The sequence below is a fragment of the Orcinus orca genome, chromosome 4, assembly GCF_937001465.1.
Source record: "Orcinus orca chromosome 4, mOrcOrc1.1, whole genome shotgun sequence".
Taxonomy (NCBI): domain Eukaryota; kingdom Metazoa; phylum Chordata; class Mammalia; order Artiodactyla; family Delphinidae; genus Orcinus; species Orcinus orca.
Window position 1 is genome coordinate 42,588,309 of NC_064562.1, and position 25,063 is coordinate 42,613,371.

At 35.7% G+C, this 25,063-nt stretch overlaps 1 protein-coding gene across 19 annotated transcripts in view; it reads left to right on the forward strand.

The window, feature by feature from the left end:
* Positions 1-25,063, forward strand: part of SEC31A (SEC31 homolog A, COPII coat complex component) — a 64,012-nt gene that overhangs the window by 21,045 nt on the left and 17,904 nt on the right. For 6 of the 19 annotated variants that reach the window (XM_033409993.2, XM_033409995.2, XM_033409997.2 and 3 more), the window contains exons 8-23: positions 640-739; positions 3,071-3,232; positions 3,434-3,586; positions 5,780-6,016; positions 6,916-6,990; positions 8,420-8,458; positions 8,954-9,031; positions 11,895-11,970; positions 12,403-12,581; positions 13,788-13,914; positions 14,863-15,008; positions 16,266-16,439; positions 18,316-18,489; positions 21,195-21,287; positions 21,982-22,108; positions 23,849-24,190. In XM_033409993.2, coding sequence (XP_033265884.1) covers positions 640-739; positions 3,071-3,232; positions 3,434-3,586; positions 5,780-6,016; positions 6,916-6,990; positions 8,420-8,458; positions 8,954-9,031; positions 11,895-11,970; positions 12,403-12,581; positions 13,788-13,914; positions 14,863-15,008; positions 16,266-16,439; positions 18,316-18,489; positions 21,195-21,287; positions 21,982-22,108; positions 23,849-24,190 — 2,282 coding nt within the window. The remainder of the gene's footprint in view (positions 1-639; positions 740-3,070; positions 3,233-3,433; positions 3,587-5,779; positions 6,017-6,915; positions 6,991-8,419; positions 8,459-8,953; positions 9,032-11,894; positions 11,971-12,402; positions 12,582-13,787; positions 13,915-14,862; positions 15,009-16,265; positions 16,440-18,315; positions 18,490-21,194; positions 21,288-21,981; positions 22,109-23,848; positions 24,191-25,063) is intronic. The other 13 variants (XM_033409986.2, XM_033409999.2, XM_033409998.2 and 10 more) reach the window with 9 other exon arrangements.

A 25,063-nucleotide genomic window follows, 5' to 3' on the forward strand; every position in this document is an offset into this window, starting at 1 on the left:
AGTGTATAATAATAAGAAACAGATTTCTACAGCATAATTTTTTTAACATCTTTATTGGAGTATAATTGCTTTACAATGGTGTGTTAGGTTCTGCTTTATAACAAAGTGAATCAGTTATACATATACATATGTTCCCATATCTCTTCCCTCTTGCATCTCCCTCCCTCCCACCGTCCCTATCCCACCCCTCTAGGTGGTCACAAACCACGGAGCTGATGTCCCTGTGCTATGCAGCTGCTTCCCACTAGCTATCTATTTTACGTTTGGTAGTGTATATATGTCCATGCCACTCTCTCACTTTGTCACAGCTTACCCTTCCCCCTCCCCATATCCTCAAATCCATTCTCTAGTAGGTTACAGCATAATTTTTAACTACATATTTTCTCCTTAAAAGATGATCTGCAATTTATTATTACGCTGTCCGTGTTATTGGGCATTTGTTTTCATTTTTTGCTGTCATACACTGCATACTGTATTGAGTATCTTTGTAATGATCAAAGAGCATACACATTGCTAAGTTGCTTTCCAGAAAGATTATATGAAATTATACTTCTCTTAGCAGTGTGTGTCTCCAAAACCTAGAGAAAAATAATTTGGTTTTCTCAAGATTAAAAATTTCTTCATTTGTGTTTCTTATAGGGGGATTTTGGCAATTGCTTGGAGCATGGCGGATCCTGAATTGTTGCTGAGCTGTGGAAAAGATGCTAAGATTCTCTGTTCCAACCCAAACACAGGAGAGGTATGGGGAGGAAATGTTTCTCAAACTTACAGCTATTATAATATTTTATCTCTGGTTGAATAAGAAAATTTCCATATGAATTCTTTAGTACATGATTAAAATTAAGAACGTGAAAGTAGACGGAGGTGTATGTGAAATGTAACTCTAGCAGAGATTTTATTATGAGCATTATCTAAGCTCAGCTGTTTCATCTGGGGATATCAATCATTGAAATAGTGTCTTTGAACCTAGTAATCACCCCCCGCCTGCCATTTCCAATCAAAGGTGTTTAACTAGACTCAGAAATACTTGGTTTGATTTATTTAATGTGTTTTCTGGAAATAAGTGTCCTCAAAGTAGGAGTGTTCAAGGTTTGGGTCTTTTTCTTGCTTTACCTTTCCTGAAGATCCTCTTTGATTTTTGGAAATCAGTGGATGCAGGTTTTTAATCTCTCTTCTGAACTCTACAGCAAGAATATAATACTTTATAATAAAATATTTGTCATATGTTCTACGCATGGAAACTTAGATGGGGAATTTTACCTTATTAAATATAAATATTATATAAATATAATTTCATTTGCTTTGGGTTGTGGGCTAAAAATCTCTTTTACCTAATATTTTTCTTCTTCTTAATGGTTGAATGGTTTCCCTCTCTTTCACTAGTGGGCAAGGCACCACAGATTCTAATTACAGCTTTTAAACTTTTATTGCAAGTGCCTTCCTAGTTGCCCTGATGGTATGCTAGTAAAAATAAGTATCTTTGATGGGTATTTTTTTTGTTTTTAATTAATTAATTTATGTATTTATTTATTTTTGGCTGCATTGGGTCTTTGTTGCTGTACCAGGCTTTTCTCTAATTGTGGCGAGCGGGGCTACTCTTCGATGCGGTGTGCGGGCTTCTCATTGCTGTGGCTTCTCTTGTTGCGGAGCACAGGCTCTAGGCACGCGGGCTCAGGAGTTGTGGCTCGCGGGCTCTAGACCGCAGGCTCAGTAGTTGTGGTGCACGGGCTTAGTTGCTCCGCGCTATGTGGGATCTTCCCGGACCAGGGCTGGAACCCGTGTCTTCTGCATTGGCAGGCAGATTCTTAATCACTGCGCCACCAGGGAAGCCCTGTTCGATAGGTTTTAATTTGTAACATTAAAATTAAAGCAAGCACTTTTGTTATTTGATTTGTGGTTTAAAGTTTTCAGTTGCAGTGATGTCTGTAAGAATATAGAAACATTAATGTTAGAGGAGACAAGAGAAAAAATAATAATTTTTGCTTCATAAGATTTGTAGACCAAATAATGAAAGTGTTTCATTTTACACTGTGCTTTCCCAAGTGAGTTCAAAATTCATGGAAATTACTGTTCTTTTTCAACTATGTAATTTGATAAAATGATTTTTTGCATATACTTAGTTGTGTGTGCTTGTACTTTGAAGGAATAAACTTTTAGTGCATGCTGCAACTAAAAATTATAATAGATTTTTATTCAAATGCAAATTAGGAATAGACAAGTGATTCAGATATCAAGAAGCTAATAGTCTTATAAATCAGTTTAAGCATCAAAGAGGAGCAGGCTAAATGCCTTTTCACTTTATTTTGTTTTCTTATAAAATAAAACATTATTTTAAATGTCAAGGAAGCCAAAGTTAAGTAAATTTGATTCATTTCTTAAAGCCATAAAACCTGTGCTCCTAAGAGCATCAGTTACCATCACACTGAGTTAGCAACAATTATTACATTATTACATTGTAAAGTTAGTAAACAATTATTACATTATTTATTTATATCAGCCATTTTTAATAGTTTTTCTATATTCTTTTCCTTCTAAAGAAAACTGGTAATGCCAAATTCTCCTTTGATTCTGCAGTAATAAGAATGATGTGTACATGTTTTCTCACTTGACAAGAAGCCAAACTTCTCGGTGAATTTTTCCTTCTCAAGAATTTTTTTTGAAATTTGATCTTCAAATAATCTAAATGTGGTTCGTGGATCTTGGCAGGCAAAGTCGGTTGGCTAGGACCCCACTGATCTTTTAGAGTTCAGCAAGTTGACCCTAATAGAGTATTCTGGTCTTTCGGGTGCATCCTCTAGTACCATTTCAGTAAAAACAGGAAAACCTCATTTTTTAAGACGTACTTATTCCAAATCTGGTCAAAATTTTGAGCAGCATTTCTTTTTTTTTTTATCATAATGAACTTTTCTTGTACTTTAAAGAAATTTTTACAATTGTTGTTTTTCCTGGCTGGATACTTTGTAAAAGTAAATGTTTAATAAAGTTGTATTTGTTGATCATATTAATTCAGCTGTTTTGGCTATAAAGTGGCTATACTTTTTTCTGACTTTTTTTTTTTTTTGCGGTCTAGGTGTTATATGAACTTCCCACCAACACACAGTGGTGCTTTGATATTCAGTGGTGTCCCAGAAATCCTGCTGTCTTATCAGCTGCTTCCTTTGATGGGCGTATCAGTGTTTATTCTATCATGGGAGGGAGTGCAGATGGTTTAAGGCAGAAACAAGTTGACAAGGTAATAAGAAGTGTTAAGGTTTTTTATTATAACACCTGAAAAAAATCATCTTACTGTGTAATTATTTTGAAAATAACTTTACTGATCAATGATACCAATTAATTGGATAATTGTGATAAAAAAATTTCTTGGATATGACTTGAAAACATGTAATATAGTCTTGCATAAGTTTCAAAAATCTCACTTTATTTTATTTTTTAGCTTTCATCGTCTTTTGGGAATCTTGATCCGTTTGGCACAGGACAGCCCCTTCCCCCGTTACAAATTCCTCAGCAGACTGCTCAGCATCGTATAGTGTTGCCTCTGAAGAAGCCACCCAAGTGGGTCCGAAGACCTGTTGGGGCTTCCTTTTCAGTAGGTGGATTTGCTTTTATGGTCCATAAACACAAAGGACTTACAGTAAAGTGTTATTATTATAGGATCACTCAGATGGAGGAGGGCTGAGTTTGAGATATGTTTGTGAGTTTTCATCACTCAGAAAGGTTTCTCGGGAAAAGTGAAACCTACTCCCTTTTTTTCTTTTTTCTTTTAAATTGTAATAAAATATACATAACAAAATTTACAATTTTAACCATTTTAAAACTTACAGTTCAGCAGTATTGAGTACATTCACCTTGTTGTGCAACCTTTGCACTATTCTCCCTACCCCACTTTATTAAACTTGTCTTCCTTCTCTATCTCTCCTTCCTTCATTCCTTCTTTTCTTTTTGAGAGGGTCTACATTCTAATTGTTACAAGGTCCACTATGGTTGGACATCTAAACTATAGCCTCTAACCTAGCAGCACTTAAGACAGCACTAAAGCTGATATTTTGATTCTCCATCTCTCGTACTGGGTTCCAGACTCACGTGGGGAAGAAAAGAGTGTTATTTGTTGTCTTTATAATACTTCAGTATTAGTGAGTGGACATGCGCTTTTCATTCCAAAGATAAATATATAGTGAACATCCTCTGTTTGTCAGGTACCACTTTAGGCACTGGAAACATACCTGTGAACTAGATAGAGTCTCTGTCCTCAAGTAGCTTATATTGGGGGACAGGGAGGCTTTTCTGTACAGTTTGATTTTTCTTTTAAACCTTGTCCATACATAATTTTATAATAAGTGTTTTAATTACTTAGGGAAGGAAGGAACTAACTAGATGGATGGTTAGGATTCAGTAAGTAAAGTGGAAAGTGATAAAAGCAAAGATTCAAAGGCAGGAGAGCAGATAGTGGAGAAGACCAGACAAGAGGGATGAGAGATTAATTAAATCCCAAAGTGACGTAATCAAAGGTCTATTATTTAGGAAGATGAGAGTATGTAGTATGGTTTGGAAGGGGGAAAGACAAGAGTAGATGTGCAGTCATAGAGCAGTTCAGTGCAAAAAGAATTAGGCAGAAAAATAGCAATGTAAAAGAAAGAAATCAAGAGATTTCAGAAGAGATCAATACCTAGACCTGAGGAATGAATTTGAGAGGCCAAAGGAAGAGTTCTGAGCCTGCTTAATAGGAGAATGACAGCAAACATGTACCTGGGAGCCCCCCCATAGAGAAATGAAGACCCCAATGAGTGGCAAAACCTAAGTGCTTATATGCTAGGTTGAACAAAGAATGGCAGTTGTGGAACAGTAACTAAAATATGTAGAGACTGATGGAGATAATTTTTATTTAACAAGGTCTGTCTGTATAGAGTTCTCCCATCCTGGACTCCCATATCTGGTGATAAGGATGTATCTTTCCTCCTGGTGTAGGGAGAGCAGCTCTCACATGTGAGTTTCATCTCCTGCTTTCAGAAAGAAAAGAGGAGGTCAGGGTGCCTTTCTTGCTCCTGTTGTTTTTCAGTATTCTTCAGCTCAAAATAATCCTTAGGTCAAATGGCATATTTTGTAGCAGCGTAATCCACCACCTTTTAAAACGTGGAGCCTAGAGTAGAAAGGCAAATACGTACAGCTAATAGTTGAATCAAAAGAGAGAGATAGGGCTTCCCTGGTGGCGCAGTGGTTGAGAGTCTGCCTGCCGATGCAGGGGACACGCGTTCGTGCCCCGGTCCGGGAAGATCCCACATGCCGCGGAGCGGCTGGGCCCGTGAGCCATGGCCGCTGAGCCTGCGCGTCCGGAGCCTGTGCCCCGCAACGGGAGAGGCCACAACAGCGAGAGGCCCGCGTAACACACACACACACACACACACACACACACACAAAATACACACACACACACACACACACACACACACACACACACACACACAAAATATATATATATAATATACTGAGGGTGTCTGGGATGGCAGAGGTGACATTTGCCCAGGCTTTGAAGAGGAGTAGCATTTAGTATGTGGAAGTTAGTAAAAGCAAGTAGGTGAGAAATTGTGGGGCACAGCAACTGGGACCTCTTACGTAGAAGGTGGGTGGTGTGAAGAGGAAAAATAATTGAAGGCTGGAGTAGGGGAGTGTATCACCAATTGCATCCAGAGCCAGAGTTCTTTTCCTTTAGCCGGTTTACTGTCAGTACGTTTGAGGGCCACATCCTTGTCGTTGGAACTGATTTTGTTTACTTGTTCTATTCTAGTTTGGAGGCAAACTGGTTACCTTTGCGAGTGTCAGAACACAGCCTCAGCAGGGAGCTGAGCAGCAGCTGCAGCAGCACCACGTGCGCATCAGTCAGGTCGTAACAGAAGAGGAATTCCTTAGCCGGTCAGCCCAACTTCAGCAGGTCGTGCAGTCACAAGGATTTGTCAGTTATTGTCAGAAGAAGATTGATGCTTCTCAGACTGAGTTTGAGAAAAATGTGTGGTCCTTTTTGAAGGTAAAGTTGGTGTTAAGCAATTTTATTTCATTATCTGCAAATTCAGCTATTTCCATCATATTCTAAATCTGTCTTCCTGTTGAAGAAACAATCGAGAGAATGTGATTTGGGGATCTCCTGATGAAATTAAACCATATGGAGAGTACATGACCTAACACTTTATGTCAAGAGTTCTTCCTTCTCTGCTGTGAAAAGCCTAATATGAAATACTTTTTTAATAAGTAAAAAATAATATAATAACTATTTTTAAGTGAGAGAGACATAACATTCAACAGACCTATTTTAAAATTAGAACATAGAGCTTAGTATAATAAAAACACAGTATTTAATTTTTGTAGTAGGTCTAATTAAGGAAAATGGGGAAAGAGGGAATAGGTATAGGGGAGAGAGGTTGGAGGCATTTCTCATTCCTTTTACTGAGTTGCATTTACGACAGTAGAATAATAAATAGAATTTTCCGGTTTGTCATTTTGTCTCCATGGGAATATCTATTTCTCAATTCTGTTTTCCAAAGGAAAAAAATCTTGAATGCAATCAGGTTAAATTTATTTTTATATTTTGTGATTAAGTATTAGTTTTAAGAAAGAGTTTTAGGACATCACATGTTTCACATAATGTGAGTTTTGCACTCATGTAACCTTTGGACATGACTTTGTTTTTACAAAAATTAGTTTAAAAGTAAGTTTTATTCAAACTGGGTAATTAATTACTAGTAGGCTTACTATTTTAAAAAATAACTTCTATAGAAAAACTTCTTTGGATTCTCTTATAAACAACCTTTTGGTTGATATAGTAAACTTCAGGTAATTTTAATAATTCTGCTTGGAATTTGAGCAGTTAATTAAAAATTAGGCCTTTAAATGCAATTCTTTGTTTCAAGAATATGTCTTTTTTTAAAGGTAAACTTTGAGGATGATTCTCGTGGAAAATACCTTGAACTTCTAGGATATAGAAAAGAAGACCTAGGAAAGAAGGTAAACTTTTGGAAAAGTTTAAAGGCTGTGCTTACACAAATAAAATATTTATGTAGCATAGGTGTTTTTATTTTTTAAAAAGTTCAACACAGATTGTTTCAAATCATTCAATAAACATTTAATAAGAATTTATGCTTGGTTGCCAAAGTTTTTCATACACGTTGTTAAAGGTGAAACTCCTCATTGTACCTGAATTTAGAAGCTGCTAGAACCACCTTTAATTCAAACTCGATTTAAAGAGCTGTGTCAGGGAGAATTGGGCCTTGAAAGAAAAGAGGCTGTGAACCTCAAACACTGGAATGACATTTAGTTTTTTAAGAGGAGGTGTAGCCAGCGGCCCTGGAGGAAAGAGAGGGGGAAACTTAAGAGATCACCCTGCATTCACTACAGCTTAAGTGATGAAAAAGAGGGTACTGTTTTGCACCCCCGCTGTTTATGCCTTCAGCCCACAATTCCCAAACTGTTTATTAAGTTGGTCCAGCTCACAAGTAACTAGTAAATATTTTGGAACAAGGGTGTTTTATTCTACTAAACCTGAATAAACAAAAAGCCCAAGTGATTTGCTTAACATTTTAATGTAAAAAAAAAAGATTACTTTTTTAAAAAGGAGGTCATATTCCAGTTTTATAGTTTTCTTCTCAGAGCGGCTTAATAATTATTCCACAATGTTGACATAAACAGCAGTTAAAACACTCTGACTTTGGAAACCTTGAAGGATATATTTAGAATTCTTTGTATAATTTGTATTAACCCTTTGTCATTCTTTGAAAATGACTGAAGTCTTCTATAGCATTGCAGAGTTACCGCATATGCGGAACAGGTTGGATACTGTGCACTCTGGGCAGTCAGTGCTGAGCACATTGAAGATTAGTCCCCTTTAATGTCAGATAGACCTGAGCTCACATCACAGCTCCGCTGCTTACTGGTCATGTGTCTTTCCTCACTCCTTTAGATTTTTTATATTTAACTTTATTATTAGTCTAAACTTCTTGATGCTATAACTTGGTTTGCAAGAGATTAATATGAAAGTTTTACTGCAAACCTGTTAGCAAAAAATGAGGAAATAAAATTTGATTGTCAAAATACGTCTAGTAACAGTTCTTTCCATAGTAAGTCTCTGAAGAAATATTTTTTTAAATTATAGTTATTTTATTTAAAACAAAGTAGAAGAAAACATGCTTGTTTTGAGGTTAGTTTTACAATTTGAATAGCAGAGTAAGATGACGTGTGAGCAATAAAATAGATCCATGTAACTGAAACTAGCACCATTGAGAATCAGTTCTGCAAAAATTTTATTCTTTTCTTAAACATGCTACCCCTGATCTGAATTTTGGATTTTTGCCAATGACAATGGAGTAAGAGGTGAACATTTGCTATATGCCTTGAAATAGAATTCCATTTGGTAGCTGAGTTGTTGTCTTTATTTCAGATTGCTTCGGCCTTGAACAAAGTGGATGGACCTGATGTGGTAAGAGAAGGCCTTTAAAAATAGCTACCTTCTAAAATTTTGGTTTAGGTCATAAAGAAGAAAATATAATTTAGGAAATTTGTTTTATTGCTTTACAGTTTAAAAACAAATGCTTATTGTAGGCATTTTAATACATGAATAATTCTCTTTAATATAGTATAAGTTATAGCTAGTAGAGCTAGTTATAGCTAGTAGAAATTCCTATGTTTGAATTTCACAACAGAGGTAAAATGAAATCAGTGACTGCTCAGATACTTAACGTTAAGCTCTTTGTTGCTGAGGGACGTTTGGCAGGAAAGAAGTGTTAGGTCTTAGCAGTAATGGCTCCCTGCTTTTCCTCTAATGTTGTTCCTCAAATAAATTTACTTAGTGTTGCTTCTTATGATTAAACTAGCTCTGAATGTTGTTGGTTGGGTCTTTTGTCTTCCTTGTTCACTAATAACCTTTTAATGCTACATTCTTCACTTTCCTCTGTCATTGTTTTGTGTACCAAAGGCTCTTAAAGACTCTGACCAAGTAGCACAGAGTGATGGGGAGGAGAGCCCTGCTGCTGAAGAGCAGCTCTTGGGAGAGGTACTTATTTTTCTCATTTTTAAGTACATTGGGAAAATATGTGATATTTGTTCATCTCACATTGAAATATGGAAAATTTTCTTGACTACTTGTTCCAAAATAAAGCTGGAGTTTTCTTAGAGATGTTTAAGGTAGAAGTCTGTTGACTAATTTGATAGAAGTATCATCTCTAAAATTTTTAGTTCTCTGACCTAGCTTCTGGATTATATGGTTTAAAATTAACAGCTGATGTGAGATTGACTTAGTTTGGTCAGATGCATATCAAGATGTCAAATTGAAAAGATACTTTATTCAGAAATCCACATAGCATTGCATGTAAAGGTAATGTTTTTTCTTGACACATTAATATTTACAACTATCAGTGGCATAAGCTTCTGAATTAATCTTGAACTTTGAGTCCAAGTAAAGAATATTTCACTAAATAATCTGATCATCCTGATTCACTATAAATGCATCCTGAGTTGTAGTGACAATTTTTATAACTAGGTAAAAAGAGTCCTTGAAAACAGAGTTGTATCATTAATTTTTTTCCTTTTAATTTTCTGAGTTTTTTTAAGCCACTAATATATAATTCTATAATTTACTTTTCTTGCTTTCTAATTATATTTCATCTTAGAAAATTAATCAACAAGTTCTTGTTTCTCATCTCATATTTGACTTTTTCATTGTTCTTTGTGATATGGGGATATTCTGATTATATAAAGTTTCTTACAACCTTTTACTAAGTTATAATTCCTCAGTAAACAGACTATTACAAGATGATTATTAAAAAATACTTTCCTTAGAAGTGGATCATCTAACATTTATTTAACTCAGGAATACAGGATATGGGTAAAATCTTGCTGAAAATTTGAACTAATTTTGGGAATACATAGAATTGTAGGATACATTAAAGAAACATACTTTCATTTATATACAACTGGACTAACTATGTATTATCAAAGAGAGGGCCATTTGTAAATACACTCGTGAATTAATAGGTAAATATATATTTAACAAAACAGTAGTCATCAATGTGTGCTTTCAGAATATTTGAAAAAATGTTGTTTAAGGTGGTAATATCTTCCCCTTTATCTTGATGATGCTATTATTATGTAAAATAAAACATAGTAGCTTACACACTAAAGATAACCAGCACATAATAAGTTGTGCATTTTTTCACTTTATGTATATTTCAGAAGTCCATATATAAAAGTTTATTAGTTGCTCTTTGAAAGCAAATTTGAAAAATTGTTGAAAGATTTTTTTGATAAGTTTGTTAGTGAATATAATCAGATCAGTATCTGATTTATTCCTCAGTATGAATAACAAGTTTTACAATTTTTTTTTTTTTTTTTTTTTTTTTTTTTTGGTGGTACGTGGGACTCTCACTGTTGTGGCCTCTCCTGTTGCGGAGCACAGGCTCCGGACGTGTGGGCTCAGTGACCATGGCTCACGGGTCCAGCCGCTCCGCAGCATGTGGGACCTTCCCGGACCGGGGCACGAACCCGTGTCCCCTGCATCGGCAGGCAGACTCTCAACCACTGCGCCACCAAGGAAGCCCAGTTTTACAATTTTTTAATTTCAGTTTTTAAATTCTAAAATGTTTCTCTTTTGTTGGGGAGAGAATTAAGGTTATAGTTATTCTCCTGTAATAGTATTAACTAATTAAGCATTATTAACAGATGATGCTCTACTGTGCTCTACACTAAAATTATCCAATTCAAAAATGCTCCTGACTTTGAATTCTAGGCACTAACATTGAGATGTATAGGTAACACGAGCACAGAAGATAGATATTTTATCTCATGTAAGACAGATGTGTTTTTTCTTTTAATTTCTCTATAATCTCTGCACATTTTATTTTTTGTCATCTTTTGAATTTTTATGCATAGAAGAGAAAGCATTTAAAGTATTTTCCAGCAGTATGCCTCCATTATATTTCTTTTCTTCTAAAGAAAGAAAATATTGAATTTATTTTTACTCAGTCTTACAAGTAGTTTCAGAAATTTGTAACAGAACTGTATATATTTTTACCAGACCAACCTGCTGTTCCAGGTGTGACTAATTTAAGAGAACACAAAATCTCTAATTGAATTTTAGTATATTTATAAATAATCTGTTTATATTGCATTTATATAAGGACGCCAGGTGGTTTTCTTTTTTTCACGACTGAGTCAGTTAAAACCGAAAGACTCTTATAACTATACCTATTAGACAGAATTTTTAGATGTGTTGAAACCTTAAAACAAGGTTGTTTTAAGATCTAAATTAGAAAAATGTAAAAAAAGAAAAAAAGATCTAAATATAGTATAATTTAAAACATCTTGTGGGACTTCCCACAAGTGGGAAGTGGCTAAGACTTTGTGCTCCCAATGCAGGGGGCCTGGGTTCAATCTCTGGTCAGGGAACTAGATCCCGCATGCTGCAGCTAAGAGTTCGCATGCCTCAACTAAAGATCCCTAACGCAGTAATGAAGATCCTGTGAGCCGCAACTAAGACCTGGTGCAGCCAAATAAATAAATAAATATTTAAAAATAAATAAATAAAACATTTTGTGTGTTTCAAGCTGCTGTTAGTTGAGGTATCTAAGAAAACAAAAATTCTTCAGCTTCAGTATCTTCTGAGCTCCCAATATGGATATGTACACTTAAGTTTGTTTAACGTTATTTCTGAGGACTTTGGATTTTATTTATAATTGTATAATGAGAGTTAATACTTAAGGAAATCATAGTTCTTAGTTTAAACTTGGATCTGAGAAATTTTCTGGGATAACTTGGCATGTCATCTAGTCAGTAAGTGAATTATCATATTTAAATTTTGTTTTGCTGGTAAATTATTCCAGTTTCATCTGGCTAAATTGCTGCCCTTTTCATCTCCTTAGCGCATTAAAGAGGAAAAACAAGAATCTGAATTTCTACCATCAGCTGGAGGAACATTTAACATCTCCATCAGTGGGGGTAAGAATCTGTTGGTTTTGATTTCTAATTTCTTTTAACCATTTGAAAGCAAATAGTCCCTGAGTTTAAGTTAGAAACATTTTGCCACAGGTGGTAGAGGGTTGAAAAGAACTCAGTTATCATTTAGTACATGTAATCACTACCTTAAAAATGATGGTATGATCTGAAACCTATGTGATAGAAACTGTAAATGATCTTTATTATTACATTTTAGGCAATCTGGAAAATATGTTATTTTACCTGATTTTACTTATATGTATCTCAGTATATTTCCATAGATATCAACAGTTTGTGTTAGAAATTAATCCACCAGTAATATTCAGAAATCAGCATTGTGTTCTCCATTGTGTGTGTATGTAAAAATTCATAGGTGTAGTGTTTTTTTCTTGTAACAAAAAACTTTAACTTGGATGTGTTATTTCTTTATTGCAGATATTGATGGTTTAATTACTCAGGCTTTGCTGACGGGTAACTTTGAGAGTGCTGTTGACCTTTGTTTACATGATAACCGCATGGCTGATGCCATTATATTGGCCATAGCAGGTGGACAAGAACTCTTGGCTCGAACCCAGAAAAAGTACTTTGCAAAATCCCAAAGCAAAATTACCAGGGTATGTTATTTTAAAAATAAACAAACAGCAGCATTTGTTTATAAAAGCAAAGCACTCTTATAGATAATTGAGATTCAGATAACAGTAAAGAACAAAAAAACCCACCCATAATTCCTTGACCCAGAAATAGTTATTGTTGATAGCTTGGCATGATTATCCCAGTTTTTGTTGTTTACATATATAATATTTTAAATGAAATATTTTTATTGTAGAAAAGTTAGAACATAGAAAATGTTAAAGATAATAATTTTAATACCCCCTAATTCTTCCATCAGATTGGTACATATCCTTTTGTATCTCTTTCTATGTATTTGTAGAATTTTTAAAAACAATCAATTATACAGGTATATATGTGTGTGGTTTTACGTATAAATATTGTCACTTACATTGTAATCATTTTCCTGTGTCATTTAAAGATTCTTACAAAAATTTTTAAATTGCTCTATAATATTCTATAGTAGGGATTTATTATTTCTCTTATTTGGGGATGTTTAGGTAGTTTCTAATATTTTCCTAATGTAGTTGAGATAGCAGTAAACATCCTTGTTATGCCTGAAGATTTGTGTGAATTTCTAATTGTTTAATGAGGCTGTAGTCCTAGGAATGGAATTTCTGGTGCAGAGGGTCTGTACATTTTTAAGCCCCTGCTTGTTGATATTAAATTTCTTTCCATGAAAGTTGTCCCAGTGTTCAGTCCCAGCAGCTTTGGTTGCTGTCGGTGTCCCCAGCCTTGTCTTGTGTCACTCCCTCCCCTGTTATCTTTTAGCCACACTGGCTGCCTTTCAGTTCCTTACACACTCCACGTGCCTTTCTCTCCCAGGACTTTGCCCTTAGTGTTCCATTGGTCGACAGTGTTTTTTCCTTCTCGATGAAATTAATTCTGACTTCATATCTTAAATGTCTATATGCTCAGAAAGCTTTTCCTGATCCATCAGACTAAAAGTCATGTCCTCCTGTTAAATGTTTTGGTAACACCCTATAGTTCTCCTTCTCAGCATTTTATAAAACATGTTAGTGTGATTTTGTTGTTGTTGAGGAAAATATCTTTTATGTCAGTTGGTTTAAGGATATACTTCGCTTTGCTGCTACTTTATTTTTCATGAAATACTGTGAGTAGTAGTTTTGAAAGATTGATTGATTAGCCAGAGTTAATTTTTATCAATATACCAAAAGCTTTTAATTCTCCTTTTGTTTTCCTTTCCTAAGCTAATTACTGCAGTAGTGATGAAGAACTGGAAAGAGATTGTCGAGTCTTGTGATCTTAAAAATTGGAGAGAGGCTTTAGCTGCAGTATTGACTTATGCTAAACCAGATGAATTTTCTGCCCTTTGTGGTAAGAAAATGAGCTTTATATTTATATTATGTATATGGTGTGGTATATTGTAAATAAAATTAATGGCAGATTTTATTTAGAAATTTTTGTAAACCTACTAATAACAGATAAGAAAACGAAGCTCTCATTTGAATGCTTTTCTCAGTTATTATTAACTGCGTTGCTTCTCCATACCTACTAGTCATTTTTTAAAATAATATTATTTAATGATATTGGTTTCAGACAGACCAAACTGAGACTCTTGCTTCTGCCACTAACTAGCTATATGACGTAGGAAAAATTAATTTCTAAGTCTTAGTCTTTTCATATGTAAAATGGCACATAATCAGCTCTCACTTAATAAATGTTAGCTTGATAAAATTAATAACATTTGAGTAGAAATTACCATTAAAGGCCATGACTGAACTGATGACTAAGGAATAATATTCATTATGTACAAGAACAGAAGCTTTAGGCGGCTAGTATAAAAATGAACAACCTTGAAAGTTTTATGAGAATGTAAAACTTACAAGATATTAACTTTCTATCATAAATAATTTAGAGTAGTCTAGCTATCATTGATGTTTATTCCAAATGTGCCATATTTTAGTCCACTGCTTACAAAAGCACCAGACATGATGAAATGCAGTTAAATGTTCATTAGGATTTTTCTGTTCAAATATTTTTCCCACTTTTAATTTTTTTCTAATATAATAAATATAAACCCATTCTACAGCTAGGTATAGAATCTTGTGAAATTGTTTATTATATAAAATTTGTCACTCATTTTCCACTCATTTAACAAATAAATATTTACTGAACATTTACATGACAGTGATTTTATTTCTGCCTGCTACTCATTGGTTATGAAGTTTGATCCATACCTCTGAAAATATTATTGGGCTGCTCATGACCTCATACACAGATTGCCTTGTATATAATCTTATTTGTTTTCCTCTTGATCTATAGATCTTTTGGGAACCAGGCTTGAAAGTGAAGGTGATAGCCTCCTGCAGACTCAGGCATGTCTCTGCTATATTTGTGCAGGGAATGTAGAGAAACTAGTTGCATGTTGGACTAAAGCTCAAGATGGAAGCAATCCTTTGTCCCTTCAGGTTAGTATCTTTGAAACAAAAGGTGCTTCCTTTCTAGTACTGTCTTTCACCCTATTTATATTCTAGAGATTGATTTGTTCCAGAAGTTCATTGCTTTCACCCTACTTAATTATGTTTTAGAATCTCTTTTGCTGGATAATTATGTGTATTTATTGCTATGTTTGGAGAGGCAGAGTTTGAGATGATGGGATGGTAAAATGGGAATGCAACTGTTTGTGAGAAGCAAGTTGTGATATGGTAGTTACTGAGGGAAGTAGGTGGCAAGAGCATGAAAACAGCCATAGAGTTTACCTCTTTTCCTCCTGCTCCTTCCTCTGCCTCCAGTGATCCTGTGTGCCTTGGGCAAAGAAATGGTGTGAGGTAAGGAATGGGAGGGGTCCCCAGTACCAATGGGCAGTCTTCATGGTTCGGGGAAAATGAAAGTAAGAGGTAAATGGGATCCCGTGCAGCACTAATACATGGGCAAGAGAGGAAGTGAAAAACGTGGGGACTATTCTCTGGCGCTGAGTAACTATATATTTAGATTTTTTTATTCCTAAGCAGTTAGTCAGCAGTCTCAAGAAATTTCAGTCGAATGTTTCTTTTTGCCTCTGCAGAGAGATTTTCTCAGTATGGTTGTTGCTTTAAAGATCACTATTGAAACCAAAAGTCTTGTAGGAATCAAGGTTTTTCCTTCTAAGTGCTTCTGAGAGAAAACACACTTGTTTTCACACTTCTGGATTGGTGTACTTATGAAGGGCAGATGGGATACTCTGTACTTTATACCTGAAGCATAGCTCTCTAGTGTTGAAAGAATAGGTATTGAAGAGCATTATGAGAAACTTCGGGTTGAAATGCTAAGCCTGTTTGGAGGCTTAGTAGTACTATTTTTATAGTATACATAGTATAATAGTATAATATTTCCTCTTATATATTCTGGTAACCCAGTTTCTGCCTTCAGACATCAGCCTGTCACTTTCACTTTGGATATTTGCCTGTTTTAGCTCAGGAGACAAGTCTCTGGCAATTTAAGGATGTTTGGGAGAAGATGGTAACCTATTCCTTAACCATGAGTAGGAGACCTTCCTCCTCGCTTTTTCAGTTACCTAGATGGTGGTCAGCTCTTGCAGACCTTCTTATATTGGTGATAATAGGTACCGTACTTTTGGTAGGCTTTGGAAATCTTAGTAACTCCTTCTCTTTTCCTGCTTCCTCTCAGTATACATCTTGGTATCATTGTCTGTTTCTCCTTCACTCTCCTTTCTTTTTCTTATTTAGGATCTGATTGAGAAAGTTGTCATCCTGCGAAAAGCTGTACAACTCACCCAAGCCATGGACACTAATACTGTAGGAGTTCTTTTGGCTGAGAAGATGAGTCAGTATGCCAATTTGTTGGCAGCCCAGGGCAGTATTGCTGCAGCCCTGGCTTTTCTTCCTGATAACACCAACCAGGTAATTAGAACTGGCCATTTTTCTTCTTTGAATATGTGAGTAAGGTGAGTTCAGTAGATAGCACTCAGTATGAAACATAAATGTACTGGTAGGTGGAATGATTTGGAGCAATATTCACCTAATAGGTGAATATTATTGACACGTCTTCAAGGGTAATTTCAGGTGTATTCAAGTATTCAAGGCAGAGAAAACTACATCACATTCCTAATTTAGTGTCCTTATTTGGTGTGCAGTAAAACTTGGGCTTTTTCATGATACTTGTTTCAATTCAATAAGTGACTGAATATGTAGTGATGAATAGGATTGCCAAGATCCTTTCCCTGAGGGAGTTTCCAAACTCAAAATGATAACAAGTATACATGGGATTCCAAAGTGATAAGGACAATGATAGAGGTAGTGGGAGCACAGAAGAGGGAAATCTAAACCCAATAGTGCAGCATGGGTGGAAGCTGGGGTGGGGAGTGAGGAAGATTTTCCACAAGTAGGATATTTCTGCATTGTGTATCTGCTAGAGCTTAATTCGGAGGCTTTTCTTATTTCTGTACTTTTTGTTCTAAACTTTATTCTGTTTTTGACGAAATTTTTTAGTTAATTGTTTTCAGTATTTTGTCTGTTCTAGGGAATTGTCAGTAAATTTCATTGAGTAATTTCATTGAGTAAAAATACTTTTATCTGTGTTCCAGGACTGTGGAGGTATGACTCTCTAGTTGGTTTTGTATACACTTATATGTAGGATCCAGCTCACGTCTTTCCGAATTGTTAATGAGAATATTAAGTAGAATAGAAACAAAGTCTTTATCTTTATAATGACTTTGGTATAATAGTTTTATAGGATTTTTTACTTAATAAGGTCTTATTATTATATTGAAGTATAAGACCCTTTATCTTAAGACTAACTTACTCTAAGACCTTTAGACCTTCTGGCCTGAGAATTAAACTCTTTATTTTTAATACTGTTTATAATCACATACATTTTCTATACATTATTCTTCATGCTTTTCTTTGGACTTTTAAAGAACAGTCTTTATGCAAAACTTGTAATTTTGACGTTACTTCCACCTATATATCTCAGTATACCCTTAGTATTTTCTGGGGAATATTTCCTGAGACTTTGTAATATCATTATAGTATATAGTTCCCCTCCATAAAAGGCAGGTTTACCTAAGTATACCTACAAAATTTAAATGGTGTGTTTAAACCTTTAATGAATTTATAGAAATGTATAATTTTTCTAGATATTAAATGAATTCTTGCTGAAACATTTTAACACATTGCTTTTTTGTTGTTGTTTGGTAATAACTAGAACATGTATATGGTAAACTCATACTTACTATAGATCTATATAATTATAGATCTGTGTGAGCTACCCTGAGTTTGACATCTTAACTCTTTTATTTCAAGCATCTCTTTTTTTTATTAATTTTCATGTCTTTCATAGATCACCATTTTCTTCCATCACCATCTTTAGCAGTTGATTCTCTTTTGGAGCCTTTTTTCCCTGCAGAGAAACAAAGTTGTATTTTTTCAGCTGCTTTTGTGATTTGTGAGCATTACTCAACTGCAAGAGAAACAGCAAAAGAGCAGTGATGATAAGTGACATTGATCTTGCATACTACCATGTGGTAGGCATAATTCAAATCCCTGCCTCAGTTAAATTACAAGTTACACTGTATATAATGGACCTTTGGTGTCAGTCTTGAGTATTAGAAACCATGATGTCGGACCCTAATGTGCCAGGGTTTATTGCATAATATCCAGCATATGAACAAAAATCATATGAGTGATCAAGCTTACTTTAAGAAGATCAACATGCTGTCATATATAGTTGGGTGAACTCTTAACAATTTGCTTTGCTTTCTTCCATTGCTTCTTATAGCCAAATATTGTGCAGCTTCGTGACAGACTTTGTAGAGCACAAGGAAATCCAGCAGGACAACAGGAGTCACCTAAAATTCCTTATGAGAGGCAGCAGCTGCCCAAGGGCAGGCCTGGACCAGTTGCTGGCCACACACAGATGCCAAGAGTTCCAGCTCAACAATATTATCCCCATGTGAGTGATATGGTCCAGATTAAGTAGGAACATTTATATATTTCAAATTGGTGGTTTTAGTTTCTTGAGTAAGAGACCAGTGATAAAACTAGACAATGTATTATTTTAATGGTTATAGTTTTTCTGATCTTGAAAATAGCACTTATGATGTTTTTAAAAATTATCCCTTTGATCTAATCAAATAATTTACAAACTAAGTAAAATTAATTTAAGCTCTCTGGGGAGATTTCTTCTTATTTCTCCATCACTCAAACTTAAATTACACATGTACATGTGTTCTTGAAATTTTTACAATTTGATTCATCTAACAAACTATGAGTAAAGTAATGGGAACAATTTTGTGGGTAATTTGGTCAATTTTTTTAAACGTTTTTAGAAAATAGTCTCTTTTTAAGTATTATTTTCTGAGTCATTAGTGTGGTTTTACTACGTCTTCTGTATCAGCACAGTAAAGAGTATCCAGAATACAAACATTTTTTTGGACAACTTGATATTAGAGAAAAGTGAGTGACCAAAGGTATATGAAGTTGTAGGTCATGGGGAATGTAAAGATGATTAATTTTTATTAATTAACTAATTTATTTATTAAATTAAAATTGCCAAATGGTTAGTGGCATAAAATGTGACCTCTTATTGTCTTTTACTATTTCATGTAGAAACTTATATTTCCAGACCAGCAGATAACCTTCATGTTCTTAAATAAAAAGTATATTTTCGTAAGTAATAAATGGTCTTGATCGATAACAAAGTTAGTAGGTACTCTGCCCATTTTATTTATTTATTTATTTTTGAGATGAAACCACCTCGATGGCAGTCTCTCTTATTTATTTATTTATTCATTCATTCATTCATTTTTGGCTGCGTTGGGTCTTTGCTGCTGCGTGCAGGCTCTCTCCAGCTGTGGCGAGCAGGGGCCATTCCTCGCTGTGGTTCCTGGACTTCTCACTGTGGTGGCCTCTCCCAACGCGGAGCAGGGGCTCCAGGCACGCGGGCTCAGCAGCCGTGGCACCCAGGCTCAGCCGCTCCGCGGCACACGGGATCCTTCTGGACCAGGGCTTGAACCCGTGTCCCCTGCAGTGGCAGGCGGGTTCCCAACCACTGCACCACCAGGGAAGTCCCTCTGCCCATTTTAAAATAGAACAAATTGCTGATAGAATTGATGGGGTCATTTTTACATTTTGTAGCAAAAGTAATCATAAAACCATGAAAAACTAAATTAAAAAAAATTCATGCTCTTTTGTCTATTATGCTTTTGATTGCTACTTAATCAGGATAGATTACATTTGAATATAATTATAACTGTACTACTCTCTGTTTTATTTTTTGGTTCATTTGACAAATATGAATTTAAGGGCCTGTCTTTATTCTCCCTGTTGAGGGTATATTGGTAAACAAAACTAAATTCCCCACTCTTGTTGCTAGACTTAGAAAGTGTATGACATGGATAGGGCAAATCAGGTGATGGCTGGGAAACTGAGAGGTGGAGAAGTCTAGCGACTAACCAGAGTTTTAAGACATAGAGCTTGAATTTGTCAGCATGGCTAGTTAATGGTTAACAGGATTGGAACTCCTAAACTAAGCACCTTGAGTTTGACCTCACTGTGTCAGAGCACTGAAGTAAGGCATTCTCTACATTGGGAGAAGAGAATATTTACTTCTTATGTCCTTGGGTTTAATCTGTCTTTCTGGGAAAATGTAAAAACCTTGAAAGACTTTTATTATACTGTGACTTAGCAGTCTCATACTTTAAGAAGAGGAAAACAAATTCAGTCATAAATTACACAGTGATTTTTCTTGATTAAAGCTTATGATATGTTGAATGAGGACAGTGGCTTGTGGTTTTAAAGACATGCTTATAGGCAGGAGTAAAGGGATTTCTGAAAGGGAAGCCAACTGAGTAGGAGTTCTCCTACTACAACAGCACATCTTTGCTATTAATTGTTTATATGATAGAGTTTCTTCTACAAAGATTTACTTGACAAAAAATATTCTGATGGCTTAAAAACATTTTTTTTGAAAACCTCTGGACTCCAGGGTAAGCAACATGGTGTAGTGTAGCAAACACTGGCCTGGGAATCAGGAGACCTAGAATCCGTCCTAGCTCCATCATCAACAAGTTGTATGGACTTCAGCCAGCCCCTTCATTTCTCTGGGCCTTGGTTTTCTCAATGGTAAAGGGTGGGGATTAGATTGGATGATCTTTAATATGCTCTGATTGTATGATTCTAAGCCTCATATGGAACTAACATAATTTTTGTGGCTCTAATGAAATCCGGAAAAGGGAGCTTATAGCAATATGTTTACGGATCTAATAGTAGCATGAATACAATTAGTGCTTCAAAAATCACTTTTTTACTCAATTACCTTTTTTTTTTTTTCCAGAATGTCTTCTTTCCTTCCCTACTTACAGAACTTACCTTTTCCCACTTACTCTTGACACTTGAACGGCATTGTTCTTTCTGCTTTGATTTAGTTTTCATATTGATTTTTCTACTACCTCCCTTCCCCTGTTCTGTTATGAAAGGTGTTTTTTTCTTTTGGAATCCCAGCTACCTTGAAAGCAATTGCCTGGCTAATGTGTGCTATCTTGCTGTTCTTATTTTTTGCTTTGCATCTGGCTATTAATGCCTGTTGGGTTTTTTTTTTCTTCTTTTAACATTTTCATGTTTTATGTTCTGTGATTGGTATTTCTTTGTTCAATTCAGGTTAGAATTGCCCCCACTGTCACTACCTGGAGTAACAAAACTCCTACCGCCCTTCCCAGCCATCCACCTGCAGCCTCTCCCTCTGATACACAGGTATATCCTTCATTATTCCTCTTTGAGCAGAATTCTGCTCACCTAAATATATAGTTATATATTTTCTACCCACCTCCCTTAAGTTCCCCTCCCCCCATCTGTCTATCTGCTTATTGCATTTTAGTGCCTTTAGGATGCAAGAAGCAGTTTTTAGCACAATTAATTTATTTTCTTATCACTCTCATCTTCTTTTGCAGTTCTAAATTGACTTGAACTAGAAAAACATCAACCAAGGTTCTATCAATGGTTTAAATCTGATTTCACTGAATATTTTTTCCTTTCTTCTTCTTCCTCCTCCTCCTCTTCTTCTTCTTTTTTTTTTAGCATCGTAGAGAAGATACTATCTCCTTGTAGCATTTATACTTAATATTTTCAAAGCATTAGTCGTGGATGGACTTCAGTAGAGATGGAAAATCCTAGTGACTTACTATAAATATCATAGATCCTATTTTATGAGGCTGTTAGCATCTCTTGCCATTCATTGTTATTATTACTTTGGACCTGTCTAATCTTTAAATCACACAAAATGTGTTGCTCAGAAAATGTGTCTTGAAGAAGATAGTATGCACAAAATGCAATTTTTTTACACAAAGTTTTTTTTTTTTTTAATTACATTTCAAAGATTATAAATCCATCTGGTAAGAGTCTTGGTTCCAAATGTAATCCTCCTTTTTACCATATTCTCATTTCCTAGGGAGAAAATCCTCCACCTCCAGGCTTCATAATGCATGGGAATGTTAATCCAAATGTTGCCACAGCTCAGCTTCCCACATCTCCCGGTCATATGCACACCCAGGTACCACCTTATCCACAGCCACAGCGTAAGTAGTGTGACCCTGAAGTCCTGTCACAGCAGCATGTCTTGTCTTATCTAGTGTAGTAAACTGTTTACTTTGAAGCTCCAAAGCCATGATCAAATCAGTTTTAACAAGTAAAGAAAGAACCATTCTGTGTAGGACTTGAGTCCTTGCTATAGCAAAGCATGGTTTCCCTGGGAGGCATCCTGAATCAACATGCTAGGAAACAGCTCCTGTGTCAGTCCATTCAGAACAGTTGGCTCTTATTCCTGAGCCTGTTAAAGCGAGTCAATTGTCCCATGATTTTGGTATAAAAAAATAGAATTTTAGAAATTATTTAGTACATATTCCTAAATTCCTAGAAATTATTTAGTACATATTCCTAATTCCTAGAAATTATTTAGTACATATTCCTAAAGGAAAACCTTTAGGCAAGATGATGCAAACCATTTTTGGAAAATTGGTTCCAAGGGGCATTTGTTGTCGTCTTCCATTTATTTAACTTTTTTAGGAAACAGACTATTTTTTAGAGCAGTTTTAGGCTCACAGCAAAGTTGAGTGGAAAGTACAGGAAGTCTCGGTATACCACCTGCCTCCGTGCACAGCCTCCCCACCACAGACATCGTGCACCACGGTGGTCTGTTTGTTACAGTCAGTGAGCCTACACTGACTCAGCATTTTCGCTCGGAGTAGTTTATCTTAGGGTTCCCTCTTGGTGTCAGACACTCTGTGAATTTTGACAAATGTATAATAATGACCTTTCCCCTATTGGCTTTCATTTTTTTTAAGAAACTACACTTGCAAAGTAAAACATCACCTCTATTTTAAAATTTAAAATAAGCAAAAATGCAAACCTCAGAGTGGACAATTATATGACTGAACAACTACTATAAAACACGAGGATGTTACCTAGCAAGATCTAATCTTAACGAGCGTGTTCTGTGCTCCTAAGATGTGTGTTCTTACTTAACATGAGTACAAATTTGATACAGCTTTTCACTCAGTGCTCAGCGTGAAAGTGCTGTCTTCAGAGTAGGATGAGCACAGTTCTGTTAGATTCCCTCTGTAGAGGTTCATATTCTACCCTTGGTCACACAAAAGGTAATGGTATCTGGGTTCAGGTCTTTGCATTAAAACATTAGTTGGCTGTCTGATTGCTTATTAACCAACTTTGTACAGTGTAAGAAATATAATAATTGTCTTGCCAGGGATCATACAGAGTTGCTTATTAATCTGGAACTGTGCTCAAACCCAGAATTTGAGTAGCTGATGATTTTACTAGATGTTGGAGAAGGTATCTGATTCATAACAATAGTGCTCACCCTACAGTTGTTATGGTGGAAGAGGTCTTGAGCTGCCACCAAGCTCCCTTAACTTTTACTGTAGAGGGGACTGCTTTGGATGTGTAATTCCTGCATGGCTCCATCTGATGGCTAGTAGGTGTCACTGCAGTCTTCACAGGAACAGGATGTCTCAGAAAAGGGTCAGTCTTCTGGTTCTTGGGTCTGATGACTCAAAGATTTTCATAGCCAGCAGCAGTCTGGAGATGTCAGGGTTCAAAGACTGGATCCAGTGACTTTTGGTATAGTTAGGGCATCCAGACTATCAAAAGCATAACCTGTTTTAAGTGGGTAATGTTTGGTTGTAGCTTATTATTAGAAGAATTGAAAATAATTTCCATAGAATGAGATAACTTTGGGTTTCTGTTGCTGTCTGAATAAATTAGTAACTAATTAAAATTTCTGTTTCTTCTCCTTGGTATAGCTTATCAACCAGCCCAGCAGTATTCCTTCGGAACAGGGGGGTCAGCAGTGTATCGACCTCAGCAACCTGTTGCTCCTTCTGCTTCAAACGCTTACCCTAACACCCCGTACATATCTTCTGCTTCTTCCTATTCTGGGCAGTCTCAACTATACACAGCACAGCACCAGGCCTCTCCACCTACCTCCAGCTCCACTGCCTCTTTCCCTCCTCCTCCTTCCTCTGGAGCATCCTTCCAGCATGGCGGACCAGGAGCTCCACCGTCATCTTCAGCTTATGCGCTGGCTCCTGGAGCAACAGGTACACTGCCTGCTGCCGGCGAGCTGCCTGCATCCCAGAGAACAGGTCTGCGCTTGAAAGGGACTTGGTTTGGCTCCGTCTTTCATTTTTTCATGATCACGTGGGTGGATGGAGGGGAATTATTTCTAACTGTAAACTGGGCAATGTGAGGTATTGATTTAATTGTATAACAAATTCTAAAACTATTTCTAAAAGTGTGATTTTCCCATAATGAACTTTAGTTGCTAAATGAGGAAAGCTTTAGAGCTTTAAAAGGGTAAGAGCATATAATCTGCCATTGAATTTAAAATAAGCGGTAAGAAATTAGTTGGCCAGATAAGTGGGGGTTGGAACTAGATTTAATTGACACTAATTTCTTTGCCAGAGTAAAACGATGCTCTGTGTTCTTCCTGAATTTTCAGATTTTAAGAAATGAGGCTGTACAAATTTTGTAATTATGTTTGTTTGTAAAGGTGAGCAAGGATCTCGACATGTGTATTGAAAGGAAAAAAGTGAAAGAATGCAACTCTGACAGAATCTCTAAGACAGCAGAAAGTATACAGTAGTGCAGGGATTCTCTCCATTAGGACAATTCTACCCTCACAAACATTTTGGAAATTTCTAGGCATTTTTGTTGTTGTTGGCAGTATAGTTCTGCCTGAAATTTTCTAATTAAAATCATAATTTAAAATTATTTTTATAGTAAACACACATTTTATAAATTCTTTTTATCTTTCATGTTACAATTAAAGCATTCTATTAATTTTTTATAAGTAGGTAATATTATCTGATTTTCATGTTAGGATTGTAAAAGGGACCTCAGAAGTATTACAAAAAGAGATCAGTGAATCAGGGCAAGAACCACTAACATAGTAAAGAATTCAGACTTTCGAATCAGACTTCCTGTGTTTGTATGACAGCTTCACTCCTTTCTAGTTA